Below are 19,978 nucleotides of genomic sequence, written 5' to 3' on the forward strand. Positions count from 1 at the left end.
GGTTTGAGCACCACAAACTGTAGTTGTGCTTTAACAGGAATACTGAAAACACAATGTAAAGGAATCATTTCAAATATGAGTTTGCAGGAAGATCGACTTCAAGTGTCTTATTGCCAAAAGCCCAAGTTACTTAAATTAAACTGAGGAAACATCCATTGTTGTTCCACATGTTCCATGGTGTTTAGCAGAAAGTTCATTTGCTGATCATGTTTTTGTCTCAATACTCCCTCATCTCCTCATTGTTTTTTAAAAACTCATTTGAGGTTACTTCAGGGTTGAATGAGTTATTAAAAAGCCCCGTTTGGATTTCAAAAACCCTGGAACGCCTGTGATTTTTCTTCTTCTTTTTCTCGCCACTCTGGAAAACAAACTCCAAACACTGGACCACGTTGCCACAACACCGGCTGTTAAAACTCATCTGTTGTTTCTTCATTGTGCTTGAAATTTCTAACAAGAGCAACATAAGATATTCCATATGCAGTCGCACGCTCGGCTACATAGTTTCAATTAAGCACAGCCATAATATTTGATGATGTTGTGTGAGTTTGGGTACAAAACGGGGCGTCCGGCCCCGTAAAACAGCAGGGAGAGAGAGAAGAAAGGGCGCAAGCCAGAAATCAACTTTGAACCTCCTTTAAGAAAAGTGACAAGTCAAGACAGGACAAAAAGAAAAGTAGGAAGAGTAAAGAAGGAAAGAGAAGGTGGAGAAACTGAGTGAGGTATAAAGGTGAAAGGAAATGTGCCATAGGAGAGAGGAGAGAGGGAGAAACACACCAGGGGCGAGCGAGGTTGAGGCTGAGTGGAGGAGAGAGAGTGTGAAGCACAGCTGTTTGCCTTTAGTTCTGCTCTGCACTCAGTTGAAAGTGTTTCATCTCCAGCGTCTCAGCCAAAGTCGTCACTCACTGCTCAAACATGGACAAAACTCTCATTTGGTCCTTTTCTTATTGCCTCCAAGGGCTGCACCGCCCTGTTTTACTCACAAACACACACGTACCGTACAAAAACATGACTTCTCTCATCAGAGGGACGACTTCTGTCCTAGAAGCTCACTCGAACCTCCACTGTCACAACGCGCTTACTTGTAAAACTCATTATAAAGTTTACCTCAACCTAACCATAGTCCAACCTCGGAACATGTTTTCACCTAACAGGTGCTTCAGTTCTTGGCAACATTTGCATTCCAGTCCCTTGTGAAGACTTTACCATGACATGTATTCATTTCTCTGAACTTAACCAAGTCAAATCATCTCTTCCCCGTAGTTTAAAACACCACACTGTGTTTACTGCGAGCTGTGTATTATGTTTGGTATTTCATTATTTTTCTCCAGAAATTACTTTACATCTTCTCTCCAGATGATTTTTTTGCTTTGTTTATTTTATGTACAGCACATAGTTGTTTTGAGGTGCTTTATAAATGAAGCTGGAATGGAAACACACTTACAGTACGTCTCCATGCATGTTATGCACTCGCCTGGATTCACATTCATCTCTTGCAGTCACTCTGAGCCTGACCATAACTACCACTTGCTTCACCCCAGCTGAAGCCAAAGTCACGTCTTTGCCTGAGTTAGCTCCGCCAGTCAAAAGATAATAATGTGGCCATAGAAAGACAGTTCGGTCCCCAGAACCGCATACATGCTTTTAAAACACACACATCCCAGGTGATTCTGGAAAATGTGCCTCCTGGCTGCCATGATGAAGTCAAACTCAGGTCGAAGTGGAGGCACACCAAGCAACATGTTTCTAACATTGTCAGAAATAAATCACTTATTGAGAGTGCTCACAACATACAGTATTTCACAGTTTGCCTGTAAGAAGTACTGTGGACCACCTCTTTACTCCCGTGAAGCCAACGCACACCCTCATGGAAGAAGAGCAGTACTTTTAATTCATTTAGACCAACTTCTAAAACCTTGTTCATCTGACGCGTGACTCTGACCCCAAGGTGAGACAGACTCTCACTCCAGCTCAGTTTATCACCTTACAGGCAGAGAAAGTACAGATTGCAGAGCTGTTTACTTTATTTCACAGTGGGATATGATAACCTGCAAAAATTACAATTTCACAGATTTATTTTCTCACAATTTGTAAGGAATTGTACAGATGCTTTCACTCCATCTGTATTTTGTGACCACACTTTTCTTTCCCACATTGAAGGCAAATATCTGTATTTTCTGTTCTTCACATTCTCCACACAGGCTCAGTCCTCGTTCTTAACCAGAGATCAAATCACATCAATAATGTCTGAATGTCAGAACTTCCTGATTCCACATAAAATATCCCATTTTTAAATGGAATTCATAGTATTTCATATGATGTCGAGAATAAAATCCAATTTATTACTTCAAAACTATGATAGGAATACAAATCATATACAGACTGAATGATGAAGTTGATGTGTGGGCGTATGCATCCTGTGTTCTGTACATAAAGATGACTTGTCTGACTTGCATTCATTTCCTCTCCTGAACCTCAAAAATGCCGACGATTTTCTTCACTGAAATCCTTATTATAAAGTTAACCTCAACCCAACAAAGTATTACAATAAAAACAGTTAGAATGTGTGTGCAGAACCCCACCACATGAAACACTACCACACAAAAGGGTTAATACAGTTAAAAATCCAGTTTTTACTTGGTTACATTTAAGAGCTTTTTATGTACACACAAGTACAGATGTTTAATGGGAATCATCATTTTTATCAGCATTAAATACAAAACCCGAAATGAACTCTTGAACAATTCGACAAACAAAGTGAAATGAAGAAGAACTCCCCGGACAGCTTTGAAGAGGCAGTGTTGTGGAGGTGCAGCCCAGTTCAGTCTGCCAGGAGAGTTTCTCACCCTAAACCTAACACCAACACCAACACCAGCACCAACACCAACACCAACACCAACACCAACACCAACACCAACACCAACACCAACACCAACACCAGCACCAGCACCAGCACCAACACCAGCACCAGCACCAGCACCAACACCAACACCAACACCAGCACCAACACCAACACCAACACCAGCACCAGCACCAGCACCAACACCAGCACCAACACCAACACCAACACCAACACCAGCACCAGCACCAACACCAACACCAGCACCAACACCAACACCAACACCAGCACCAACACCAGCAGCAACACCAACACCAGCACCAAGACCAACACCAGCACCAGCACCAACACCAGCACCAGCACCAACACCAGCACCAGCACCAGCACCAACACCAACACCAACACCAACACCAACACCAACACCAGCACCAACACCAACACCAGCACCAACACCAACACCAGCACCAGCACCAACACCAACACCAACACCAACATCCACCAACACCAACACCAACACCAGCACCAGCACCAACACCAGCACCAGCACCAACACCAGCACCAGCACCAACACCAGCACCAGCACCAGCACCAACACCAGCACCAACACCAACACCAGCACCAACACCAGCACCAGCACCAACACCAACACCAGCACCAACACCAGCACCAGCACCAACACCAACACCAGCACCAACACCAACACCAGCACCAGCACCAACACCAGCACCAACACCAACACCAACATCCACCAACATCCACCAACACCAACATCAACACCAACACCAACACCAACACCAGCACCAGCACCAACACCAACACCAACATCCACCAACACCAACACCAACACCAACATCCACCAACACCAACATCAACACCAACACCAACATCCACCAACACCAACATCAACACCAACACCAACATCCACCAACATCGACACCAACACCAACATCGACACCAACACCAACATCAACACCAACACCAGCACCAGCACCAACAACAACACCAACAACAACACCAACATCAACACCAACACCAGCACCAACACCAACACCAACATCAACACCAACATCCACCAACACCAGCACCAACACCAACATCAACACCAGCACCAACATCAACATCAACACCAACACCAACACCAACACCAGCACCAGCACCAGCACCAGCACCAGCACCAACACCAACACCAGCACCAACATCAACACCAACACCAACACCAACACCAGCACCAGCACCAGCACCAGCACCAACACCAGCACCAGCACCAACACCAACACCAACACCAACACCAGCACCAACACCAGCAGCAACACCAACACCAGCACCAAGACCAACACCAGCACCAGCACCAACACCAGCACCAGCACCAACACCAGCACCAGCACCAGCACCAACACCAACACCAACACCAGCACCAGCACCAACACCAGCACCAACACCAGCACCAGCACCAACACCAGCACCAACACCAACACCAGCACCAACACCAGCACCAGCACCAACACCAGCACCAGCACCAACAACAGCACCAACACCAACACCAACATCCACCAACATCCACCAACACCAACACCAACATCAACACCAACACCAACACCAACACCAACACCAACACCAGCACCAACACCAGCAGCAACACCAACACCAGCACCAAGACCAACACCAGCACCAGCACCAACACCAGCACCAGCACCAACACCAGCACCAGCACCAGCACCAACACCAACACCAACACCAGCACCAACACCAGCACCAACACCAGCACCAGCACCAACACCAGCACCAACACCAACACCAGCACCAACACCAGCACCAGCACCAACACCAGCACCAGCACCAACACCAGCACCAGCACCAACACCAGCACCAACACCAACACCAACATCCACCAACATCCACCAACACCAACACCAACATCAACACCAACACCAGCACCAGCACCAACACCAACACCAACATCCACCAACACCAACACCAACACCAACACCAACATCCACCAACACCAACATCAACACCAACACCAACAACAACACCAACAACAACACCAACATCAATACCAACACCAACATCCACCAACACCAACATCAACACCAACACCAACATCCACCAACATCGACACCAACACCAACATCAACACCAACACCAGCACCAGCACCAACAACAACACCAACAACAACACCAACATCAACACCAACACCAGCATCCACCAACACCAGCACCAACACCAACACCAACACCAACATCAACACCAACATCCACCAACACCAGCACCAACACCAACATCAACACCAACACCAACACCAACACCAGCACCAACACCAACATCAACACCAACACCAACACCAACATCCACCAACACCAGCACCAACACCAACATCAACACCAACATCCACCAACACCAGCACCAACACCAACATCAACACCAACACCAACACCAACACCAGCACCAACACCAACATCAACACCAACACCAACATCAACACCAACACCAACACCAACACCAACACCAACACCAACATCCACCAACACCAGCACCAACACCAACATCAACATCAACACCAACACCAACATCCACCAACACCAGCACCAACATCAACACCAACACCAACACCAACACCAACACCAACACCAACACCAACACCAACACCAACATCCACCAACACCAACACCAACACCAACACCAACACAGACAGACTGAAGACTCCTGCTCAGCATCTATTGATGTTTTGCATCATCAGTGTTGCATCAGTGGATCATTATCTGCTCTTATGTTCATGTTTTCAGCAGCAGCAGCAGCAGCGGCAGCAGCAGCAGCAGCAGCAGCAGCAGCAGCAGCAGCAGCAGCAGCAGCAGCAGCAGCACGCTGTCAGGGAGAAGTACAGGAAGCCTATGGACGGTTGGTGTTGTTACATCGGACGACTCAAACTCCTTCATTTCATTTAATCGGGGCTTTTCTGGGGTGGTTTGGACCCGGGGAGGGAAGGGGAAGACCAAGCAGAAAAAACCCTCACCATCTGCAAACTATCTCTATAAACAAGCTCATGTTCAATGCACTCCACAACTAAAAGCTTTTATTGATATTCCTTTTCTTTTCTCTGCGCTGTTTGTAAAAAATCAACTATGCAATCATCACAGGAATCCACGGGTAGATTTTGTTTCTTCTGAGGAGTTTACAGCAACCGCATGTTGAGTTCGCTTATTAAACTCATTTTGGGTTTTTTTACCTTCTCCATCCATCACAATGTGATTTTATGCAATGAGGTATGATTTCATATTGCTTTGTTGTTTGTAGAAATCTACAATGACATTATTAAAGTATGGAAACAGAAAGCAGCAATTTATTAGCATAATTGGATATTCATGATGTTTTGCAATTTGTAGAAGTTCTGGTGGTAGAAAAGATGTCCTCTTTGGACTCTTCAGTAAATGTTCTTCAGAAAGCAGAGACAACATGTTTTGCTTTAGATTTGATGGGCCTTATTATGTGAAAGTAAAATGACCCCTCTGTCATTACTCACCATGACATGGGAGACTTGTTTGCAATAAGTTCCTTATTTACACATCATTTGTTTGTGGCACAGTTGCTGGATGAGTTGAGAATCTCAATATTCACTCTCTGTAACTTCTTTTTGATCTCTAACGACTCTTGGAGGAAAAAAGAATCTGGCACTCCACTTGTTAAAGTGACTATTATTTCCACCAGATTGCCTTTATCTGTATCTGTTTGTCATTTGGTGCCCAGCAGGGAACAGGCAGGGAGTTTGAAAAACGTTCTTCTTGCAGAAAACAGCTGTCTGCTGTGACTGAAAACAATACGATGGAAGCTGTGAGGCTACTTTAGGTTATATCCAAACAGGTAAAGAATCATTTTCCCCAAATGAACCCCCTTTCCGATCTGGAGAAGCAGAATATGTTACCGCTGGATTTAGTGTGCTGAAGCTTTTCCATTGTGGTTTGAGGCGCCTCAGTCAAAAGACTTCATATTTATTAATTGTGCATCTTGATTGTGTGAGTAGCCGACTGATTTGTGGAGGTATGTATGTCTCATAAAGGGCAAATATGATTAAAACGCAAAGCTTAAAAAAGCTGAATAATGCTGCAGAAGTGGGTAATATTTCTATTATTAACCAATTATTGCGACAGTCTGCCAATTCTGCAATTAGTTCTGCAAGTATATGTCATGCATCTTTACACTCCATGCAGTCTAAACTGATCCTGTATCAGCTCATAACATGGAACAATGTTACAAACAAAACATGGAACAATGTTACAAACAAAACATGGAGCAATGCTACAAACAAAACATGGAGCAATGCTACAAACAAAACATGGAACAATGTTACAAACAAAACATGGAACAATGCTACAAACAAAACATGGAACAATGCTACAAACAAAACATGGAACAATGTTACAAACAAAACATGGAACAATGCTACAAACAAAACATGGAACAATGCTACAAACAAAACATGGAACAATGTTACAAACAAAACATGGAACAATGTTACAAACAAAACATGGAACAATGTTACAAACAAAACATGGAACAATGTTACAAACAAAACATGGAGCAATGCTACAAACAAAACATGGAGCAATGTTACAAACAAAACATGGAGCAATGCTACAAACAAAACATGGAACAATGTTACAAACAAAACATGGAACAATGTTACAAACAAAACATGGAGCAATGCTACAAACAAAACATGGAGCAATGCTACAAACAAAACATGGAACAATGTTACAAACAAAACATGGAACAATGCTACAAACAAAACATGGAACAATGTTACAAACAAAACATGGAACAATGTTACAAACAAAACATGGAACAATGCTACAAACAAAACATGGAACAATGTTACAAACAAAACATGGAGCAATGCTACAAACAAAACATGGAACAATGTTACAAACAAAACATGGAACAATGTTACAAACAAAACATGGAACAATGTTACAAACAAAACATGGAGCAATGCTACAAACAAAACATGGAACAATGCTACAAACAAAACATGGAACAATGCTACAAACAAAACATGGAACAATGTTACAAACAAAACATGGAACAATGCTACAAACAAAACATGGAACAATGTTACAAACAAAACATGGAACAAAACAATGTATTTACTGAAGCTGTATTTTAGGAATATCACAATAGCAATGTTTATATATTTGCTCCAAGTTGAAATTCTTCGAAGCTTACAACACACACACACACACACACACACACACACACACACACACACACACACACACACACACACACACACGGTTGTGTCATTTCCTGCAGGGAGTGCTGTTTGGGGTTGTGCTCAGCATAGCAGGGAAAGTGTTAAAGAACCAGGAAACTTTAGCCCCAAACAGGACTGGAAATCTGATTAGTCCCCTGCTTTCATCTTCCATAAATCTGCCATCTGGCACCGACACCATCAATAAAGACCGGACTTTATGTGACACTCTTACTGGACAGATGGGGGGGGGGGGGGGGCATACGGCTGACAGAAACTGCACAGTAAAGCAGCTTGTGTGTGCAGCAACATGTCTTAGTGTTGCAGGAGCCAAACCCTTTCGTTCTGAGGTGAATGGATCTTAGCTTAGATCAAGATGATATTTCGGTTTAGGTTGAGGGAAGCAAACTCATTCAGTTCACGGGCCACATCAAATTAAAATCCTGCCATGATAGCCTTTCAGTTCAAAACTTTGCATTTTTCTTTGCTGTGGTGATGAAAATAATCCAACAATACAATTTGTACTACAATTTCTGGTGCAAAATACAGTGAAATGGTCAAAAATGGTTTCCTACAGCTGCTGCATTCCTCATGCTTTTAAAATGTCACCTGACAGCGTGTCTTTGAGGCGAGACTTCTTGGTAGATACCTTTCATGGCAGCAGCACCAATGTCTCAGCTCAGGTCTCAGTGCTGTGGAGTTTCACTTACGCTTCAGAAGTATGATTTAAAGAAAATTGGACATTGTTACAATTTGCTTGGTGGCTTGGCTGGATTGTGTTTGAGACCCTGGGCTAGAGGCTGAATGCAAGTTACTTCACAGGATATGAATTTAAATCAACGCAGTGCCAAGTGTGTGCATGTTGGGAAAATCATCTCCTGAGGACACGTCAATAGTTTTATTTGCCCATAAGAGTTCATCTGTCTTATTCTATTTATTTTTCTCTGTCTCCTCAGCCGACATACTGACAAATGCCACCGTGACCAAGGAATAGACACGAGCCAACCAGGAGGTACGGCAGCCTCATTTCACTGACTATAAAATGGGCCCGGCTTGATTATTAGACTTAAAACAAATAATAACAATGCATAGGTTTATGCAAAGACTGATGGAGGAGAGGCTGCTAATCTGACCACCACCAACCACTCCCTCTCTCACTCTCTCGCCCTCTGGGGGTAAACTGTTGGCTCCCTGTGGGGCAGACAGGTGGCAGGATGACGTGTCAGTGGTCACAGTGTTCTGGCCGGTGGGTGTAAAGGCTTGTGGCCATGCCAGTGCAGGCTCCACCTGCGTGTGTTCAAGCAAAGCAGCGACTGGTTCCAGAAGATCAGGTTTTCAGCAGCTTGAGCTCGCAGCAAAGCAAAACCACTGTCCACATGAAAGAGGAGCAACATGTGTGGATTTAATGATGCTGGTACAAATAGGACGTTCCTAAAGAGGGGCGAGAGCCCAAGTAAAGAAATCTCATTCCAACAAAGACCCCAAACTCTCCAGGACGGCGCGACACACCAGTGACAGCTCCAGTTCTCACCGCCAGGAAGAAAACCCTACTTTATTTTACAAGGCCTCTAAAAAGATCCTCCATCATGTGTGGTGTCGCCTGGAGGGAGGCTGGAGATAGGCGACGGGGGGGGGGGGGGAACGCCTGCTTTCTGCCTGAGTGGAAAACTTCACTTCATAAAACACAAGATGCAGCAAAGGTCGCTGATCACAGAAGTCAGTTCATTTTAATTCGTCATTTGTTTTCATGCACAGTAATTCCTTCCTCATGACTCAGCTTTATGTGAAAGTGGTTTGACGTGAGGGGGGCGAGCGAGGAGGGTCTCTCTCTCTTTCTTTCTCTCTCTCTCTTTCGGATTTGTTTTTCCAAGTGTAGAGGGAGTCTATCTGTGGCACTCAGCTTTAATCAAATATCCCCTGTCGCAGGGCAACACATTGTGTGGCTGAGCTTCAGAAAGTGCTGGCGGCTGCCAGATAAAGGTTCTTAGTTATTGACAGGGACAGTACGGTGTTTCTCATTCAAAGGTTGAATAAAGGTGGCAAAACCTCTGTCCAGTTCTTGAAATGTCTGAAACCATAGAAGAATCTTTAATCTTTGATTAGCTTGAAAAAAATGGAAGTTGTGCTCTCAAATACCAGAAGTTAGAACCAACACACAACAAGAGAGGAAATCTAAATGAGTGATTTTGTTGTTGTTGATGTTGGAAAAATACATATTTCATCTCTTGAAATGGTGTCGTCTGTGCGTGTGCGTGTGCGTGTGCGTGTGTGTGTGTGCGTGTGTGCGTGTGCGTGTGTGCGTGTGTGTGAGCACCATGCATTTCTGAGATGAGCAGCCGAGCTCTGAATGTTCTCATGCCAGTGCAAAACATGTGTATCTAAAGAAATGCTGATTTCATTAGAAGGCAGCTGTTTTTTTTTGTCAAATTCTAAATTGCTGACTTATGAATTTAACAAGTTTCAAGTCATCTTTAAAATGTAAATTGCAACGATTAGTCATTAGTTAAATTGAACGGCATCCGTGATGTTTATTTGTTTTATTTGCTCATTTCTGCTTGGCACCCGGCAGCCAGTGGTTGTTCAGGAAGGTTCCACTGCTTCTGGACTTTGTTTGTTCTGCATTGATAGAAATACATTTCAATGTGCTCATCCTCTGGCTGTTTGTGTAATTGTCCTTAAAGTCCCACAATGTTAACTCTCAAAGCTTCTTCCAAAACTGCATCACCACATGATTATTGGAGGAAGTACGCTCAAAGTGGAATCAAAAAAGTTTAATTGAATTGAAAAACTAACAGATGTTTTATGGCAGTTTTTATACTTTTCACTGGCAAAAAAGAAAATGTCTTCAAAAATCAAAGTGCACGACGACATGTGCATGAAGTGTTTACTACATGTACTGTATACTGCAATATCAGTATTCACAGCATACGAGAGTAGAAAGTGGATTTGACCAGTTCCGTGTTTGAAGACGTAGCTGAAACGCCACTAGCAGGCCACACAAACTAAATGTCCTCAGCAGCTTTTCTTGACATTTACAAGCTTGAGGAGCAGTTGTGAGAACTATTTACTGCTAATTTGTAATATTAATTACTTCCATGTTTTTTTCCCTTGTGTTTGATATATTTTTGTGAAGTTGGTTCAAAGTTCAAACCAAGTGGGGGGAAAGCCGTCCCAACTGTTTGATAAAGACCAATACAGAGCAGACGCTGGAGGAAACAGGTGAGAGCGCTGGTAGGATTCATTCTGGACAGTTTGATTGAACGATTATTACTGTGTTTGTTGTTTAAAGTATGGCTGGAACTGCTTTGGAATTCCATCTCCCAAGATGGAACTTTGTGTAACTGAGGGAAAATACCGCTTTTCTGAAATGCTGCTACTGCGCATGAAACACCATGACCCGAGTAGCTCGTGGTTCCGCACATGCTCAGTAGAGACCATCAGAACCACGTTTCCTCCAGACTGTCAGGACCTGGCGCTTTTATTTTGACAGTCACTTTAAAAACAATCCAAATTGGTACTTTTATTTTGACAGTCACCATAATAACAATCCAACTTGGTACTTTTATTTTGGCAGTCACCATAAAATCTATCCAACTTGGTACTTTTATTTTGACAGTCACCATAACAACAATCCAACTTGGTACTTTTATATTGGCAGTCACCATAATAACAATCCAACTTGGTACTTTTATTTTGACAGTCACCATAATAACAATCCAACTTGGTACTTTTATTTTGGCAGTCACCATAAAATCAATCCAACTTGGTACTTTTATATTGGCAGTCACCATAATAACAATCCAACATGGTACTTTTATTTTGACAGTCACCAAAATAACAATCCAACTTGGTACTTTTATATTGGCAGTCACCATAATAACAATCCAACATGGTACTTTTATTTTGACAGTCACCATAATAACAATCCAACTTGGTACTTTTATATTGGCAGTCACCATAATAACAATCCAACATGGTACTTTTATTTTGACAGTCATGTTCTCCCAGTGTTTATGTTTAGAGCTTATTGCTGCGTGTGTGTGGTTTCATTACCAAAACAAATAAACGGCACATAATCATCGCCTGGCATGTTAAATACATCGTTTTCCGCATTTCTGCTGTTTCCATGTAAACGGAAATCCCTTTCAAAACGTTGCAGTGTAAACTGATGCATTTTCACTAGAAAGGTGGTATAAAGAAGGTGTTGTAATAAAAAAGCAGCCGTCGGCTGAGCGTGGCTCAGTCTCCTGACTCGTTACACAGAGCGGCTGCTCGGCTGCCTCACAACCAATAGATCTGGGTTTGATTCCAGGCCCTGACTGGCCTTTTGAATGCTGCTTGATCGGCTTGACGACCAGGATTGCAAATATCCTGCACGACAACTTGATGCATAAACACTGGAGTCGGGTCACTGGTTCATCAGTGTAACTTCAATACAGCTGATCAGTCACTTTATGGCTTCGACACACAGTAACTGTCGATATCTGCAACAAACTGCAACCATGCCAAATCAATATCCCGCCTTTTCTCATCGTCCTCATCCTTCTTTTTCATCTGCATTCGCCATAAAGACAAAACCTTTACCAGCAGCAGGTAAAAGTGTATTTTCTTTCCATCTGAACCTCGACTTTCTTTTTTTTTCTCTTCTCCCCCTCCTCATTTCCGTCATTAGACATGAATGTTGAGAGTTATCCTATTTACAGGCAGCCTCTGGCCGGGCTGCTCAGCCCGTGGGATGATGAATACATTTCAATCTCCTCTCTCTGGCTCCGGCTCCAGGGGCTGGCGCTGCGGCCAGCATGTCGGTCTTATTGCATCCACAGGCAGATCCATCATACGCCAGCCTTCCTCCAGCACATGCAGGATTCAATCATTCCCGCTACACTTCACTGATGGAAATGATGGGAGAAACTAGGCTTTCGGTGCTGCCAAGGAGAAGCTTGGAAGGCCTTTAGCGGCCGCTATGAGAAATGTGACATAGGAAAAGAGGTGCAATATCTTTGTTTCATCAAAATTCTGTCCGCTTTGACGGGAATATAAGAAAATGACAGGACGGTGAGAAGAGTCCAGCAGGGCGGGACTGTTGGTGCTCGGCAACAGTACCAACCTGCTCAGACCTCCGGTGAACATCGTGACTGTTTCATTACTGAAAAACAACCTTCAAGAGCTGAAACGCTTTTTCATTGTTTACAGGAACATGTGTTCTGCAGCTGTGGCTGACAACTAAATACAACTGGCACATCACATTAAGCTTATCAACATAAAAAATATATATATTTATTTTATTTAATTTAACAGGAAATAATTACACATAATTCTGCTTTTGAGTGAAATTAAAACAATAAGATGTGTTTGTAAAGGCAATTTCATTTCACCCATTTACACTGAATTTTATTGAAATTCTTGGAAATAGAACATTTCAACCCTACAGTGTTGATTTAAGGAGTAAAACTAATAACTACCCCACAGGTGAAAAAACATAATCTGACTCTTCATGTTTGTTGGTGCAAACTTGGTTTTCTGCTTTAAAAAGTGGCCTGAATGTTAAACAGTGAACGATTGAGGAGGTTCAACCCTGAAGAGTGTGGAGCTGCAGAAATGTAGAAAAAGCGTTAAGGTCCACTCAGTGGAGGTTAAATAAACACTGGGTTTTTATTTATTTCTTGCTGTGTAGTGTTGTTGAAGACTTCGGTCCTTGGCTCACATAATCAATGAATTGGTTTATATGTTTAAAATATTGTTTAAAGAAGCTCTAAACTACTGAAATTAAGACAGAAGTTCCACTTTGAGCTCTTGAAAGGGGATATTTTCAGACTGATTTTATAAAACACTGCTGATCACCTTTAACAAAGTATTTGAATAAAGTCGTTGCAACTTGGACTGCAAACTATTGTTTGCTCTTCCTGTTAAAACTGGGATTCAAACCCCCGTTGAAGTAAAAATCACAAGTGGGAGCTATTGTTTTCTTACAACGAGGTATTTAATTTGCAAATAGGAACCATAAAAATAGCACAATGTCAATATATTGTAAATATCTATCCACTCATGCATGAGTTGTCTGCATGAGCTATACATGTATAAATAAACAGCAGGCATCACATTATTAGTGTACTGAATGAGACCAATGGAAGATTCTTCATATGTTTGAATCAAAGGCATCAATCCACTGAGATCAAGACATGATTTCTTTAAAAAGGGAAAAATAAACGTTTATTGAATAGTTGTGCAGTTCCACCAATTCAAACGTCCCAAAAACACCAGACAAGCAGTGACGTCTGGCACAACTCAACCATGGCTCTCATGGAATGAATGTGTACTGTATATATATATACATATATATATATATATATATATATATAGTAAGTGATGTGTATGTGGGTTAAAGTGTGCTGTTACTGTGAGCTTTGCTTCAGCAGGTGACCTGCAGAGTGACCGTACCTGTATCTCTTGTTGTCCACAGGCACGATGTCCATGGCGATATAATACTGCTGATGCGGGTCCAGGCCGGCGATCTTCACTCTCATGGCAGGAAACATCCTCCTGAGGGGAAACAAGGCAGCGCGTTGGTGCGTCTGATTAAAGGCGAGTTTGGATCAACCAGGTCATGAAAATGAACGGAGCTGGGGAATAAATAGAGGGGTATTGTTATTTCTCAGTGCACAGGGGGAATGAAATTGGATGCAGTTGTTGGTGCAAGGAGAATAAAAACATTAAACCTAAAACCTATAATGCTAACGACATAGTGACGTATGATAATAAATTAAAAAATGACTCATAGTATGAATTTAAAAATCAATAATTGGCTTTTAATTATCTTACAATGTTTTTTTTTTTTTACAAAACTAAAATCACAAACATTTAATTTGATGTCAGTTTTATATTTGCATGTGGGTGTGTGTGGTATATTTGGATATTTCTGTGGAAATTAACATTTCATTCCTTTAATAATGAGGTTTTTAGCAAATATCAACATAAAAAACCATGAAATACTATGTTTGAATGAGCTGGTGCAAAAAAGGTAATGGCTAAAGATATATTTTAACATGTTTAAACTTCAGCTGACTCACAATACAAGGAGAAAATTACTTTCAAACAGATTCTTTAATACACGTGGAGGTGTTTAGTAGATCATTAATGGCAATTATAATTACAATGACTTTTGAAAGCTAAAAAATACCATAATGCCCCTCATTATGATGTCATACTGATCATTATTGTGACTTGTGGCTTCATGTACTGATCATGAAAACACTTCATGGCAGTTTTCAAGCAAATCACTGATATTTTACATTCTGTGAAAAGAATTACCTGCATTTATTAATTGTGAATAATAATCTTTTGTCAATAAACTCCTATCTGATGCAAATGACCAAAACCAAATAACCCTGAATTTGGTACTTTTCATAAAATTGTGGGTTTGCAAAAAAAGATGTTTTAAAAATTCTTATGATTGTAATTGTGTCACTTTTGAAGATTTTAAATCATTTTGCATCATTCTTACATTTTTCCACATTCTGCTTCTTAGATTAGTTAATTTTCGCCGTATATGTAGTTAAAAGTCTCCCAGCTGGAGTTTCTTTCTTTCTTTTAGAGGATTTGGGCAAATGCAAATCTTGAGACTTATTGTCTACAATTAGAAAACAAAAAATTGATTTACTCATAAATTTCAACTGTTTTATGATATTAGAGGAAAATATTAAAATAATAATAATGTCCTCGAAAGGTTCTCTTCCCTTGTTCTTGTTTTGTTCCTTTTGGACTGTAATGAGTTTATTACTGTGCCTTCAGGTTGTTGTGACCTCTGACCTTTTGACTCTTTATTTCCCATCATGCTGCAAATTTAAAAAGATGCAAAGGCTTTATGGTAAAATCCATGAAGCTGTTCCTCACTGATGCTGCAGCCTGAGAGACTTCAGTGGATTCTAATGCTCTGAAACTCACAGTCCAACGTTTGGAGGAAAATAAAAGGCACCTTGGTGATATTAAATAATGGTCTGTGTGGAGAAGGGGACATTTCAACCTAATTCCTCCTTTTGCACATCAAAGGCTGTATTTTTTTCCCCCTTTTTTCATTTAAAGGTCGTAAATCCGAGCCTGCCCTAATGAGAAAAGAGGGCTGTTTTCTTGCTTCCCTTCTCCTCTCTTTCTGGATTTATGGGCTTATTATGAGCAGGCCGTGAAATACACACGGCGACGGTCGTGTCCGCCATCACTGCGCTTCAGCGCAAACCGATTGTTGCGCTATTTATGAGCTGATTAACAATTTAAATCCAATTCATAAAAACAGCCAAGTGTAGTCTATAACGTTCAGAGGAGCTCCACATCACAGTGTCTTTTAGATTTGAAGTCAGAATTCACAGGAAGAGCTGAAAAACAGACTTTGATCTCGTTTGAAGCACAAAGTTTGTGAACAGAATGAAATCAAATGTGCTTTTCAGATGTTATACATGTAATATGGCCATTTTAAATAGGCCCAACTATCTTCTTTAAAGAATAATATATGAATAAATATGTCAAATTGGGTCTTTTTTGCCTCTGGTGAATGTATAATTTTTTCTTTGGCTTATTAAGGGATTCGGACAGAAGAACAGAGCTGCTTGCCGCGACAGCAAAACACAAAATGCAGGCAAAAATCCACCACAAATACACGCAAAACGTTTTACTATACAGATCGGATACGATCAAGTGCGTAAAAAGACATTGTTCAAGAAATAAGAAATAAAGACTTCTTCTGCAATCTTTGAACATTCAAGAGAAAAACGACGATGTGCGATTTTGACGTTTTTGCGTAAAGTCGAGGTGTGTTGCGCACAGAGAGCGGCGATGTTGGAGAGCGGAGAATGCCCGGGGGGGGAAATCCTTTCCTCCAGGATCCGGAGGTCAACTTTTGTGCTTGCTTTGGGTTTGGACTGTTGGCCTGGGAGAGCGAAGAAAACCCCCGAACATGTTTCAGGAGAGGAATTAAAAGCAGCTCTTCTTGCAGGAACAACGTGTCGGGCGGAACAAGCGGAGCGGCCTGCACGTGCGCCATATTAACACCCTCCTCATGGAGCGCTGAGGTGCGGCGTGCACGCACGAAGGCGTCCTTGAAAATTGCGCATTTGTTTGTTAACAGGCCTGCGCACAGCCGACACTGTATTCCTACACAAATTAAAGAAAAACTGCTCAGGGTGCAAAGCGTCTTTTTACGCAGTTTTTTTTTTTTTTTGCCAAATCGCCCTCTGAATGAATCATGAGTTCCTTATCAGGTGTGAGTGCATCCCCGTGCCTACCTGCCCGCCTTGGTGATGATCATCTCTGTTCCAATGTCATGGAAGCGCTTCCACAGATCCGCGCACTGCAGCTCCACCTGGATCTCCTCCATGGAGGCCGGGGGAGACGGCTCACAGGGGCCGGGGGCCAGGTCGGCTGGAGAGCCGAAGGAACACGACGTCCTCTCGGCAAGACCTTCTCCGTCCGAGCCGGGACTCGCCTCTGAGTCTAAGGAGGGAAAATGAGGGAAGACAAGATGAGAAGGCAGCACTTCAAACTGTGGAATTAATGCGCTTCAGGCTTTACGCAGGAAACTTGGCGCAGTGAGGAAGAACCGCGGTTCCCTCCGCCTGACTTGAGAATCACCTGCCGCTTGCAGAGAGGCTTGGCTCGCCGTGGAGTTCTGGGCTGCTGTCAAAAGCAGAATAAATGCTGCGTAACGCCTTTAAAATGCCATGCAGAAATTATTACATTTGAAATTAGGCCCCAATGAAGGATCCCGGTGGGAAACGTTCACCAAATGAAATGTGCCAGAATAAGAGCTCCTGCTGGACCCAGTTTTTACAGACTGGCCGTTCAAAGTCATCTGCGTCGTCGCAATGTTCGTGCAGATAAAACGTTCCTTCCACCCTGAAACGAGTCCAGACCTACAGGAGAGCTTTCTGGGCCTCCAACTCACAACAACCAGCGAAGGGTTCACGACTTCTTTCATTTTCTTTCTTCCTGGAGTTTCACAGCAGCAATTCAAAGGTCACAGGGTAGTAGACGGGAAACAGGAACATTTATCTGGTTCAGGCTTATACTGTCCAGGATGAATCTCTATTTTAATTCTTTAAAGTAAAAAGCTCCAGGTGCATTTTCTCCTCTTTAATGTCATAAAGTGCAAACAAAAGTCACTTTTCTAACCTTTCACCTTTTTGTGCCTCTCCACTGCCACGAAATAATATTTAGCAGGATGTTTCCATACAGAATCATTGTGTTTTGTCCATAATGTCATTCAACACTAATGCTATTTTTCTGAGACTTATGACTGTTCAAGGTTAAATATCAAATATTGAACACCAAAGAGCTCAGGACTGCACTTTCAGGAGATAAAACCCTCAAAGATCAGCACACACTGACTCTTATTTCACCCCTCAGAAATAGTTTATGGCTGAATCTGTGACAAACCCTCCAAGCACCAACACCCCAAAAATATATATGTTTGAAAGGGGGAAAAAAATCTAATAATGTGTTATTTATTGAGGGCCTGACACAAGGAGGCTGACTTGGCAGACTCAGGGCACACAAATATGGATATGCAAATGTTGAGCTGCTGAGAGACTGGACAGCGTCCCAGGCGAAACCGCGCCGCTCGGGCCAGCCAAGCCGCTGGAAACAAGAGGAAGAAGGAGGGAGGGAGTGAGGGAGATAGGAGGAGGAGGAGGAGGAGGAGGGTGACCACAGACAGTCTTTCCATCGATGTCTTGGGAGATCTCAGTGTCACTGCAGCAATATGGACCACTGGTTATTACTCTCACCTTCCTTTTCCTTGTACCTGCTCATGCTGTCACATGATGTAAAACAAAGATGGAGCAGAATAAATAAAGCTTGACATCTATATGAGCTGGCAGTGTTTTAGTGCTTCTTCATTTGGACTCTGTCAGGTTAGATCATCCTCAAGGAAAGATAAAGACTCCAGAAGAAACAGTGATGTGAACTAATACTATTTATTCACTCTTTCTCTCTACAGGAGTTTGTCGTCAAAAGACTTGTATATTTAAGATTTTACTCTTGTTTTCTTTAAACATTTCAAACTTTAACAGCCTTACGCACAATTTACAGTAAATTAAAACTTTTTGAACAACATTAAACTGACCATAATGACACAAATTCACTGATTCTGACATAGAAAACACTATATATTTTTTTTATGTTAAAGATTAGGAACGCACTATTGGATACCACTACCCAGCTACCTAAAGTATTATTTACAAAAGACTAATCCTGAATATCACTTTCTAAAAGTACTTTTTGAAAAGGGACACGTACAAGAGCTTTATGTGCTTTAAAAAAAAAAAAAACAGATCATTTCACATGCAAGTAAAATCTATCAATCTGGTGCAGTATGAAGCTGTGAGTAAAACAACAGCAGCGTATAACAGCAGCACTAATCTCAAATGTCTGTGCATGTTGTGTATTCACAAGTATTAATTGAAACAAAGACCAGGAGCATGGAAATGAACAAATAGGACCACTTTCAATTGTAACATCATTAAAGGCAATGATTTCTGTTTCAAACTGACCTGTAACTGTGTCAAAACAATCACACTTCAGGAGGTCAAGTCTGCACTCACCTCTTTTAACTGCTATCTTTTCATTTGCCTTTTATAATGGAGCCATTCGGACTAATTTAGGACTGAAAACACATGACCCTGTAAAGCAGGCATTGTCCCCATATGCTCATTAGAACATTTCCAAAAATCTCTGCATGATTGGTTTCAGTGGTAATAGTGGGGTGAAGAACATGTGAAATTATTTCAAATACTTTAGTTATTTTAAGGCCAAAGAAATGCAGAATGATTAAAAACTACTTAATAGTAAACATGGGCATTTATTAGAACATATTTAGGCACTTTAGAAATGATAAAAGACAACAATTGAATTA

The 19,978-nt window shown here is 42.0% G+C and overlaps 1 protein-coding gene across 2 annotated transcripts in view; it reads right to left on the reverse strand.

Annotated features, from left to right (window-relative positions):
• tbx15 (T-box transcription factor 15) overlaps window positions 1–19,978 on the reverse strand; it is a 46,310-nt gene that overhangs the window by 22,287 nt on the left and 4,045 nt on the right. For both annotated transcript variants that reach the window (XM_080497831.1, XM_080497830.1), the window contains exons 2-3: window positions 17,352–17,559; window positions 14,518–14,619 (exon numbers count right to left, since the gene is read on the reverse strand). In XM_080497831.1, coding sequence (XP_080353957.1) covers window positions 14,518–14,619; window positions 17,352–17,443 — 194 coding nt within the window. In that variant the 5' untranslated portion in view covers window positions 17,444–17,559. The remainder of the gene's footprint in view (window positions 1–14,517; window positions 14,620–17,351; window positions 17,560–19,978) is intronic.

This window comes from Blennius ocellaris (assembly GCF_963422515.1).
Source record: "Blennius ocellaris genome assembly, chromosome: 6".
Lineage (NCBI taxonomy): Eukaryota > Metazoa > Chordata > Actinopteri > Blenniiformes > Blenniidae > Blennius > Blennius ocellaris.